Below are 12,173 nucleotides of genomic sequence, written 5' to 3'. Positions count from 1 at the left end.
TTTTTTTTTTTTTTTTTTTTTTTTTTTTTTTTGGAGAGGTAACTTATTTATTAACTGCAGAGAATACAAATGTATCCTTAGAAAACTTCATAAGACACTAAGAAAGATGGGACTGTGGCAGAAAACAAACTCAGCAGCTTCTTTGGAGGGTCCTTGTCTCATAATAACATTTTTTAAAAAGAATTATTTATTTATTCTCTGTATGTGAGTACACTTTTACTGTCTTCAGACACACCAGATGAGGGCATCAGATCCCATTACAAGTGGTTATAAGCCATCATGTGGTTGCTGGGAATTGAACTCAGGACCTCTGGAAGAGCAGTCAGTGCCCTTAACTGCTGAGCCATCTCTCCAGCCCCCATATTTTTTTATCTTACTCTTTTTTATTGGTTTTGTTTTATTTTATGTTTTTTTCTCTTTCTTTTTGTTCTGTAGGTACTTTACACACACACACACACACACACACACATACTAGCTTCCAGTTTAGTGTTTGTGTGGATTCCTCAGTGAGTGAGCCAGTGGGTCCCTCTTCCTCATGCCTTCTCCTAGGCTCTTCTTCTGTTTGTTTTGTCCTGTTCCAATGTATTGGTTTTTGTTTTACCTTATATTTACTTGAATTATTATTATTATTATTATCATCATCATCATCATCATCATGTCTTAGCACCTGTTTGTTCTCTAGTAGGACATGGAGGAGGGGTAGACCTTGGTGGAATGAAGGGTATGGTGAGGCTGCAGGGGTGAAGGGAGGAGAGCTGTAATCAGGTTATAATTTGGGGTGGGGGAAAATGGTCTGTTTTCAATAAGATGGGGAGAAGGATGTTGAGTTACTAGTTATTTAACAAAACTTCCCAAATATTTTTTTAAATGGGCTAGAGGATGAAAAAACAGAAATCAGAATTATTATTTTTGAATAGTTGAGGAAGAAAATTAAATTAAGAAAGTTAAAAGAAAGAATCTTGGAAGGCAGGCAGTCGTGGTCCACACTTTTAATCCCAGCATTCAGGAGGCAGAAGCAGACAGATCTTTGAGTTCAAGGCCAGCCTACTCTATAATAAGAGTCAGGACAGCCAGGGCTACACAGAGAAACCCTGTCAAAAAAACAGAAAAGAAGAAAAGAGGGGGAAGGGGAAGGAGGAAGAAGAGGGGAGGAAGGAAGGAATGAAGGAAAGAAAGGACCTTGCCCTCTTCCGGTGTGTCTGAAACAGCTCCCGTGCACTCGTGTAAATAAAATAAATCTTTGTAAGAAAAAAAGAAGAGAAAGAGTCTAGTTGAAGAAGCAAGTTAAACAGTGCCCCCAGGGGAGCGCAGCAGGAAGAGAATCATTTCTGTTGGTGGTAGTCCCACCATGCACAGTGGCCTAGAGTGTTAGGTCAGTCTTTGACTCTAGTGGTGGCACATATGTGGTCCTAACCTAAATCATTTGTACTTTAATTCAAAAATGGAAATATGATAACAAACTAGGGCAAATCAAATCACAGGCAGAGTGAAAATCTTGTGACCTTTAATTCCAGCACTCAGGAGGAAGAGGCAGGTGGAGCTTTGAGCTTAAGGCAAGTCTGGTCTAAATAGTGAGTTCAGTAACAGCCAGAACCACACAGTGAGACCCTGGGGGAGAGGGGGCGGAGGGGAAGAACAATGAAAATGGACTTGGATTTATGTTTATAAATAAAGAGACTCTGGAAGCTGGAGAGCCCGTGGGAAGAGAAGGGACATTCAAAAGAAACTCTCACTCTGGTGTGGGCTGCCGTTTGCCTTAGATGGCAATGCTGGAAAATCAGGTCATTGCCATGGGTACACAGCAGCTAGGTAGGGCACGCAAAGATGACTTACGAACTTTTCCCCAGCCAATAATGACTATAAAGTCGCCATCTCCAAAGTTACCAAAACCTCTGCAAGGCCTTCAGAGAAAAGACTGAGAACTGAGCCACCATAGAAAGCTGTGACTCTTCACTAATTGTCCCCAATGTGTAGTGCCACCTCTGTACATTAACTTTAAAGATAACTTCCATTTTGAACCAGGCAGAGTGGTGTTTGCCCAGGACTTAGGAGGCAGAAGCAGGTGGATCTCTGCGAGTTCGGGACCACCCAGGCCTACATAGTGAGTTTCGGACGGCCAGAGCTACATAGTGAGTCCTTGTCTCTGGGAGAAAAAGATTCAAAAGAGTCAGTGTGTACTTAGAAAAAAGGTTATTAAGACATGCTGAATAACTGTTGCATGCCAAACACAAATGTAAGCTGTAAACATTAGTAGTTACTGTTTTTAAGGTTTAAGGTTTATTTATGTGTACGGGGAGTTTGCCTGCATGTATGACTGGTCACCATGTGTGTGCAGTACCCATGGAGACCAGAAGAGGGCATCAGATTCTCTGCAACTGGAGTTACAGGTGGTTGGTTGCGAGTTGTCATGTGACTTCTGGGACTGAGCGTGGGTCCTCTGCCAGACCAGCCGGTGCTTTAACCACCGAGCCATGTTCCCAGCCAGGTGCCTTTAAATGTCTTTGGAGAACTCGTATGCAACATATACAGCATTTCTAGAACTCAAGTGTCATTGAGTGTGAACTTGCGGGGTGGAGGGTGGTACAGGAGTTTGGGCCCCACCACTTGAGCCCTCTGAGCACCAGTTGTCCCATCTATAAAATGGGCTTAACAGTATTCTACATGGTAAGTGTTGTCCCTATCAGGAAGTTATAAACCTGAGTTCAAAAGATCCACCTGTCTCCTGGTGAGATATGTGATTCATGTCTGGTGGAGAATTCTGTTGCCTGTGGAGAATTCACTCTAATGTAATCACGCCTTCCGTTGCTAGGGGACACCCCCTTCCAGTGCTGGCTCTGTAGCGCCAAATTCAAAATCAGCTCGGACTTGAAGCGGCACATGATCGTGCATTCGGGGGAGAAGCCTTTCAAATGCGAGTTCTGTGACGTCCGTTGCACCATGAAGGCGAACCTCAAGTCCCACATCCGTATCAAGCACACCTTTAAGTGTCTACACTGTGCCTTCCAAGGCCGGAACCGGGCGGACCTGCTGGAGCACAGTCGCCTACATCAGGCCGACCACCCGGAGAAATGTCCCGAGTGTAGCTACTCGTGCTCAAGCCCAGCTGCCCTGCGTGTCCACAGCAGAGTCCATTGCACGGACCGGCCCTTCAAATGTGACTTCTGCAGCTTTGATACAAAGCGGCCCAGCAGCCTGGCCAAACACATCGATAAGGTGCACAGGGAAGGCGCCAAGACTGAGAACAGGGCCCCTCCAGGCAAGGATGATCCAGGGGAGAGCGGTCCCCACCACGTGCCCAACGTCGGCACCCAGAGGGCCTTCGGATGCGACAAGTGCGGTGCCTCCTTTGTCCGGGATGACTCTCTGAGGTGCCATCGGAAGCAGCACACTGACTGGGCCGAGGACAAGAACTCAAACCTGGTCACTTTCCCCTCAGAAGGCATTGCTTCGGGACAGCTCGGTCCCCTGGTCTCCGTGGGGCAGCTGGAGAGCACTCTGGAGCCCAGCCACAACCTCTAGAGGAGCATGAGCGACCTCTCAGGAATCTGAACAATGCCGATGCCAGCCCATCACGGTGACACCGGTGACACCGTAGGGAGGACCTTGCCTTCTCTTCTAGAGCTGGCAGCCCGTCCTCCCCAGCCTCCAGCAGTGGAGTGGCTAACAAGAGGGCATAGATGTCAACGCAAGGCCACAGGGATGGCTGCACACCGCTCATTCCTTCTCTGTAAGCATTCCCTGAGCGCGCTGTGGCCTCTGCCATCCAAAGGTGGGCTCCACTAAGCACAACTCCACACCCTTGGGGAAGTCGCTGCCTGTGCGTTGAGATTGGATGAGTTAAGTTGGCAAGCCCACCACACTGCATCTGAACTGAGCTGTGTCGGGGCAGAAAGGAGCCCGAGCTCTGTCAGGGTGTGTGGTAAAATCCTGTCTTAACCTGGGTAGCGGCTGCTAGTGTTAGCCTTATATATTTGTGTGGTTTCTTTTCTCTGATTTTTTTTTTTCAATAAAAAAAAAAAAAAAGCAAACTTCTCCCTGGAGGGATGTGAGCGTCATTTCCCAGAGAAGCAAAACGCAGTTTGAACTAATGGTGGCGCCAAAGATCAAGCTAGCCCTAACTCAGCCTCCTGTCTGTTGTTACAGAATTTGAAATGCAAATTGGGAAAGAAAAGTCTGGGGCCCAGTGAATCCCAGGCCAGCTTCTGAGGTGTGTAGTGAGTGGAAGGGTGCTCAACTGGCATCTTTCATGTCATACCGAGTCCCCAGCCTTGGCTCACCATGGCAACCGAAGAGCTAACCTAACCCTCCAGTCAGATCTGTTATTCCCTCTAAAGCCTGAAAGTTCCAGAATCCAGACTGACCTGTCAGTCATCCAGAAGTTTATGTTTTCTTCAAACACCGCCCTTGTTTAATATAAATTTTTGTGTGAGCTGGGCATGGTGGTGTATTTCTTTCTTTCTTTCTTTTTTTCTTTTTTTTGTTTTATTTGGCGGTGTATTTCTATAATCCCTACACTTGGGAGGTGAAGGCGGTAAGATGGGAGGGCGGGGCTTGAGACCAACCCTGGCTACGGAAATCCTTGTCTCAAAAACAAAACAAAACTGGGCCTTATTAGCTGCATGGTTAGGTTTCTGGAACTGGGCTAAATAGATCTGGTGGTGGGAAGAGGGACAGGATAATTTTCTGTAGACTGAAGAACATTTTACTTAGGAATCACTAAGAGATGGGCTGAGGGTGTGGCTCAATGGTAAAACTACTGTCTAGAATCCCCCAGTGAGGGGCTGGGGCGTGGCTCAGTGGTAGAGCATCTTCCTAGAATACCCCAGTGAGGGCTGGGGCGTGGCTCAGTGGTAGAGCCCCAGTCTAGAATCCTCCCCACCCCCAGGGCTGGGGGCGTGGCTCAGTGGTAGAGCCCCAGTCTAGAATCCCCCAGTGAGGGGCTGGGCGTGGCTCAGTGGTGGAGCCCTGTCTAGAATCCCCCAGTGACTCAGTGGTGGAGCCCCTGCGTAATTTGTTCTAGCACTGTAATTGGATGCATTCTATAGCAGGAGGCAACATCACACAGACACTGTGGAACAAGAAGACAAGATCAAAAGGCACAGACTCCATCAAGTAATTCCTCAGCGCCATCTCGAGTGTTGTGATTGTCTCACCGGGTTGCTGTTGTGTGAGCATCCAGGCCACGGGGCGGATTCTGTTTCTCTCACCCTTTGTCATGAATGTCATCTGAATTTCTAGAAACAGAAGGTTGTGGACTTTTCAAGTAGCAAACCATAGAAGGAAAATATACAGTCGCCTTCCAGCAAGTGGATACAGTCGCCTTCCAGCAAGTGGATACAGTCGCCTTCCAGCAAGTGGATACAGTCGCCTTCCAGCAAATGGGAAAGAAGTCAGACTTTTCAAAGGCATTTGGGCTGACGGCTGTGCGGATTGCAAGGGCCTTAGACCCAACCTGAGGTCACTCAGCAAGCTTGGTTTTGTTTTTGTCTTTGAGACAGGATCTCAAAGGACAGCCCTCACTATATAGACCAGGCTAGCCTTGAACTCACAGATACACCTGCCTCTGCCCCAGCCTCTCCACCATCCTCACCCCTACCCCCCCCCCTAAATGCTGGGATCAAAGGTGTATGCCACCACATCTGGCTCCCTTAGCAAATTTGGATTCACAGTACACAGAGGGAGCAGAGAGTTTGGGGTCGGGTGTTGAGTGCCCTAGGCACTGAGGGCCTGCAATCATTTTTCAGATTTTTAAATTTTATTTGTAGATGTGCAGTGTTCTGCTTGCATGTATGTCTGCATCACATATGTACCAGGTGCCTATGGTGGTCAGAAGGCATCAGATCCCCTACAACTGGAGCTACGGATAGTTGCAAGCTGCCACGTGGGTGCTGGGAACCAAACCCATACCCTCTAGCCCCAGCTCTGCCGTATTTACACAAAAGCAACCAAAGGCAGCAAGACGCGGGGAGGAGGGGGGGGGTGATCTGGAAACAGGTAATTAATTTCCTGCCATCCAACCGAGATCATCATTACACAGACTAAGACTAGCCCGGGGTACAGGAGACTTGTCATTTTCTATATACAGGCTGAGGCATACCCACAATCTTAGCATTTAGGTGGGAGGCAGGTGAGTTCAAGGCCAGCCTGGGCTACAGAACGAGGCCCTGCTCAATGTGGAGAAAAATACAAAGAAGAGCCATGGAGCCTTGGACATGCTTAGGAGAGAGCTGCAGCAGCCGGCAAGGGTCACGAGGGTCCAGACCTCGTGCTGGAGGTCTGGCCTCCTCTGGTCTTATCCACCTCAGCTGTGAAGTCTTCCAAGGGGAGCTAGTACTGAGCGAACCCGCCCTCCTCTGCTCACGGTTTCTGGCTGCTTTATAGACAACGTCCAAGAAGGAAGCTGCCTCATCTCTTTCTCAAGTCGTCCTGGCTGCCCCTGTGCCCCGGGATCCTCTCCAGAGCTAGAACGCCAACAGGTTAACATCACGTGAAGGTATTGAGGGGCAGCAACCCAGGCTCCAGAAAGAGTATTGGCTGTAGATCATTGTTTTGGGTTTCTTCTCTCTCCTCCTCCTCCCTCCCTTCCTTCTTCCTCCCCCTCCTCCTGTTCTTTTTCTTTTTTAGACATTCTTATATGTCACATATCTCAGGCTAGCCTCTAATTCACTGTGTGGCCAAGGAACTCACGATCCTCCAGCCTCTACCTCCTGAATGCTGGCGTTACAGGCAAGCAGTCTACTAAGCTACATCCCAAGCTCTCTCTCTCTCTCTCTCTCTCTCTCTCTCTCTCTCTCTCTCTGTCTCTTCTCTCTCTCTCTCTCTCTCTCTCTCTCTCTCTCTCTCTCTCGGTCTCTCTCTTTCCCCCCTCACCCCATGGGTGCCTTTCCCCAGATGGCCATCCAGGCTTTTGAGACAAGGTTTCTCACTGAAGTGCTTAAGCTATAGCTGCCTGGCCATCAAACCTCAAGAACCCTCCTGTTCCTAATCAGGCTCCCCACAAACCCTCAACCCCAGTACTCCTGGCTTTTTGGTTGCCAGAAACTGTCATAGCCCAGCCTTGAACGTCCTATGTAGCCGAGGGCAATCTTGAACTCCTGATTCTCCTGCCTCCTCCTCTTAAAAAATAGTCACACACAAGATTTCATTTTTACTTATCTCATTCGTATGTGAGAGACAGAGAATACATGTTGCTTGAAGGCAGAGCCCCGGTGGCCAGAAGGCATCAAATCTCTCTGGGATGGGGTCTCAGGCACTGTGAATGTGACCTGGGTGCAGAGAACTGAAGGTGGACCTTTTAGAAGGGTGTGTCAGGTGACCACTGGGTGGCTTCTCCAGCACTGCACTCCTGGCTTCTTTGGGCTCTGGGGACCAAGCTCGGGTCCCCGGACTTGTGCAGTGTCACTTCCAACCAAGCCATCTGTGCTAGTTTGAATATGCTCATCCCATGGGGAGTGGCACTATCAGGAGATGTGGCCTTCTTAGAGGAAGTATGTCACTTTGAGGTCTCATAAATATGCCCAAGTCTGGCTGTAGAATCTGAGCTCTTTCTCCTGCACCATGCCTGCCTGGATGCTGCCGTGTTCCCACCTTGATGATAATGGACTGAACCTCTGAACCTGTAAGCCAGCCCCAACTAAATGTTGTCCTTGTAAGAGTTGCCTTGGGGGCTGGCAAGATGGCTCAGCAGGTTCAAATCCCAGCAACCACTTGGTGGCTCACAACCACCCATAATGAGACCTGACGCCCTCTTCTGGTGTGTCTGAAGTCAGCTACAGTGTACTTATGTATAACAATTTAAAAAAAAAAAAAAAAAAAAAAAAAAAGCCAGGCAGTGGTGGCCTTTAATCCCAGCACTTGGGAGGCAGAGGCAGGTGGATTTCTGAGTTCGAGGCNAGCCTGGTCTACAGAGTGAGTTCCAGGACAGCCAAGGCTATACAGAGAAGCCCCGTCTCAAAAAAAAAAAAAAAAGTTGTCTTGGTCATGGTGTCTCTTCACAGCAATGAAACCCTAAGAAAGATGCCATCTTTCCAGGCCCTAATTTTAGTTTTTAACAGGTTTGTGTTACATGGTTTGTCTTAATTGCTGGGGTTTCAGCCCCACTTTTATCATGTGCCTGAGGCAGGGCTCAACCCACACTCCAGCCCATCCCTGTACTTATTCACAGGGAGCGTGCTCGAACTCGAGTACAGTTGCTTTCGGTCCCTGCCCAGAGCTCCCCAGTTTGTCTCTACTTACAGTGGTCATATGTCTGTCTTTCTTTCAGCAGTAGCATATCCCCACAGTGGTAGTCTGTCTGTCTTTCAGAAGTAGTATATCCCCACGCCTCTGTCTGTCTTTGTGTGTCCGAGGACAATTTTTTTTTATTTCTTTTTTTTTTTTTTAAGATTTATTTATTTACTATATGTAAGTACACTGTAGCTGTCTTCAGACACTCCAGAAAAGGGAGTCAGATCTTGTTACAGATGGTTGTGAGCCACCATGTGGTTGCTGGGATTTGAACTCTGGACCTTCGGAAGAGCAGTCGGGTGCTCTTACCCACTGAGCCATCTCACCAGCCCCCAAGGACAATTTTTAAGAGTTGATTCTCCCACCACATGCTTCCAGGGACTGAACTCAGACTTAGCTTCAAGCTCCTTCATCGCTGAGCCAGCTCACCAGCCCCTGATGCTTTTGTTTTAGCCTCCATGAGGTCCCTGGAGTGACAGATCTGGGTAGTAGTTACAGAACTATCCCAAAGAAACTTTCTTAACATATCTACTCAACAGAGAGTGTGTGTTCATCCAGCGTGACAGCCTGATAATCCACACACCAGTGTGGCTGGTGACCCAGCTCTGCTGCGCCACCCATGCTGGATCCTGTCCATCTCCTAGCTAAACATCAGTACCCTCTGACCAGCAGCTGGCTTCCCTCAGGCTCTGGGAATCCCTGCTCTGCTCCCTGGAAGCCACCTGTTGTGATACACTGAAGGGAGCGCAGGGGAAACCCTGCCTCTGGAGAGTTCGGCCTCTGGCTCGGGGCTCTCTGTCTGCCTTTTTCCTGTTCTGCATCTTCCACACCAGGGCCCGGGTGACAACCTAAACTCTGAGAAGGACAGAGGGTGCGCCTCTTCCCCTGCACACAGCTAGAAAGTTGGGCTTCGTATTAGTCTGCCTCCATCCAATCTCACGGCCATTGTGCCGCAAAGGAGGCTGGGAGGCAGCTCCCGGTGATATGTTAAAGTTTGGAAAGAGATTCTGGGTGGGTGCATGTCATCTACACTCTGAGGGCAATGTGGGCTTGGTAAGGTTGGAAATGGCCTTTTCCTTTGTGTATCTGGGAGTCCGTGTGCACGTGGCCATCCCTGGGGACCAGGGATCAACCCTTACTCCTCAGCCTGTCCATCCTTTTGAGTCATTGAATTTTTGTTATATCACCACTCCTGTCTGCTTCTGCTTCTTTGGGTGTCTGAGTCCGTGTCCTTCTGTCTGTCTCACACTCCTTTGCTCACTCTGGGGGGAGGCAGTGAGTGCTGCCTCATGGGTGAAGAGAGTCGATTCTCTCTTCCCACTATGTGGTTCTGGGGTTTGAACTCCGGCTGTCAAGCCTTAGCTGCAAGCTCTTTTACCAGCTGAGCCATCTCACCAGCCCCATCTGTACTTGGTTTTGCCTCCAAACACGTAGGCAAATGTGATTTGAGCTTCACTGATGACTCTGTAGATGTCACCCAAAAAACATAATCAAATTGTGTCCCTGGCTTAGGCTCTCGCTGCCCCTCAGCTTCCTAACCAGGAATTCTGTCTCTTTCTCTTCTCAAAAGCAGACATTAGCTGTCACCCAGTTCTGCTTCTGGGTTGGTTGCCACTGGCATCTCACACATTACTGTCAACCTTCTGGGGTTGCACAGCCTGCTATGTTCATGTCTGTGAGCACACAGCACCTCCTGACGTGAACGTAACCTGGAGAGGAACCCGGAACAGCAAGGAAGTTTGAGGCTTAGCCTCTGGTGTCTGCGTGATCTGGGCTTGATGTAACAAACTCTCCTCATGCTGAATGGCCACCAGTGTGCTGTGCTGGACCTGACAGTAGGGTTGAGGGGCGATGAGTTCCTTTTTTTTTTTTTTTTTAAAGAGACAGGGTTTCTCTGTATAGCCCTGGATGTCCTGGAACTCACTTTGTAGACCAGGCTGGCCTAGAACTCAGATCCCATCACCTCTGCCTCCCAAGTGCTGGGACTAAAGGTATGTACCACCATGGCCTGGCTATGATGAGCTGTTTCTTAGACCAGGAAGTGAGCCGTCCAAAGCCAGGTATGATAGCTGGAATCACAGTACCCAGGAAGCTGAAGCAGGGGGTTTCTATGAGTTCCAGGCCAGCCAAGACTATCTGGATAGACTCTGTTTAAAAACAAGATAGGTGTGTGTGGGGGGGGGTAATTCCAAAGTGATGAGTTTATTAAAATTTCTAACTTTGGTCTGGCAAGGTGGCCCATTGGGTAGAGATGTTTGTTGCCAATACCAACAACCTAATTCCAATCCTTGGGACCCACATAGTTGAAGAAGAGAGCCAGTGCCCTCAGACTGTCCCCTGATCTCCACATGTACCCCACCATACATGCAATCAGTATATAGTTTGTTATTGTTGTTTCTTTTTAGCCAGATGTGGCACGTACTTTTAATCCCAGCACTCTAAGGGTAAAAGCAGACCACAGTGAGTTCTGGCCAGCCTGCTGGGACCCTGTCTCAAGAAAAGAAAAAAAAAAAAAGGCTAAACAAAACCTAACCACAAAAGGTAAGTAGAGGCTGTGGAAATGGGCGTGCACAAGGGCCACACAGCATTGTGCCTGGGAACATCCAAAGTCTGAGAATAGAACGAGTTATGTTATGATGTCACACTGTAGGTGGTGACACACGAGCCTTACAAGGGACAGCTGATTCATCTGTATTAACCTTGACAGTGGCTAAAATTATTTTTTTTGTTTTTTTGTTTTTTTTTTCTTTTTGGTTTTTCGAGACAGGGTTTCTCTGTATAGCCCTGGCTGTCCTGGAACTCACTTTGTAGACCAGGCTGTCCTCGAACTCAGAAATCCGCCTGCTTCCACCTACTGAGTGCTGGGATTAAAGGCGTGCGCCACCACGCCTGGCTAAGAAAATTGTTAAGCAGAAAGAAAAAAACAAAACAAACAAACAAAAAACAATGTGGTGACCCTGAACCCCTCTGAGAGGATAATCTCTCCCAGTTTGTCAGTTTTTTTTCCTACATTTTCGTGTGTTTATTCTATGTGCACGTGGGTAGGTGCGTTAGTGCAGGTGTGCCATGGAACGTGTGTGAAGATCAAAGGACAACCTGTGGTCAGTTCTCTTCTTCCGCCACATGAGTCTGGGGATCAAACTTGGGTTGTGAGACCTGGCAGCGAGAGACTGATTGTCGGGCCCCTTCACCAGCTGCCACACCCTTATGCTTTAATTACGGAGATGGAGCAATGACAGAGCAATGACAGGAGCTTAGTACCTGCCTGGACTCAGTCAGTCCCCAAACTAGCAAAACTGTGTGTGTGTGTGTGTGTGTGTGTGTGTGTGTGTGTGAGAGAGAGAGAGAGAGAGAGAGAGAGAGAGAGAGAGAGAGAGAGAGCACAAGAGAATAGGGGCTGGAGAGATGGCTCAGCAGTTATGAGCACTGACTGCTCTTCCAAAGATCCTGAGTTCAAATCCCAGCAACCACACAGTGGCTCACAACCATCCGTAATGAAATCTGACCCCCTCTTCTGGTGAATCTGAAAATAGCTACAGTGTACTTAGATAATAAATCTTTAGGCCAGAGCAAGCAGGGCTAACCAGAGTGGGCAACCTTTATTCCCAGCAACCACATGATCGCTCACAACCATCAGTATAGCTACGATATACTCATATACATAAAAATAATAAAATAAATAAATCTTTTTATTTTTAAGTTATAAAATAGGAGCTGGAGAGATGGCTCAGCGGTTAAGAGCACTCACTGCTCTTCCTAAGGGCCTGAGTTCAGTTCCCAGCAAGCACCCTGCAGCTCACAGCAGTCTGATGCCATCTTCTGGTGTACAGAGCACATGTAGGCAAAGCACCCAATACATAAAAGATATAAGTTTAGGGCTGGTGAGATGGCTCAGTGGGTAAGAGCACCCGATTGCTCTTCCAAAGGTCCGGAGTTCAAATCCCAGC

The 12,173-nt window shown here is 48.2% G+C and overlaps 1 protein-coding gene across 2 annotated transcripts in view; it reads left to right on the top strand.

The window, feature by feature from the left end:
* Positions 1-4,040, top strand: part of Zfp64 (ZFP64 zinc finger protein) — a 62,634-nt gene extending 58,594 nt beyond the window's left edge. For both annotated transcript variants that reach the window (XM_021192650.2, XM_021192652.2), the window contains one exon: positions 2,810-4,040. In XM_021192650.2, coding sequence (XP_021048309.1) covers positions 2,810-3,519 — 710 coding nt within the window. In that variant the 3' untranslated portion in view covers positions 3,520-4,040. The remainder of the gene's footprint in view (positions 1-2,809) is intronic.
* Positions 4,041-12,173: the final 8,133 nt, after the last annotated feature.

Source organism: Mus pahari, chromosome 3, assembly GCF_900095145.1.
Source record: "Mus pahari chromosome 3, PAHARI_EIJ_v1.1, whole genome shotgun sequence".
NCBI classification, from domain to species: domain Eukaryota; kingdom Metazoa; phylum Chordata; class Mammalia; order Rodentia; family Muridae; genus Mus; species Mus pahari.
The sequence above is the reverse complement of the archived record's forward strand: the minus strand, read 5'-3'. Positions and strand labels throughout refer to the sequence as shown.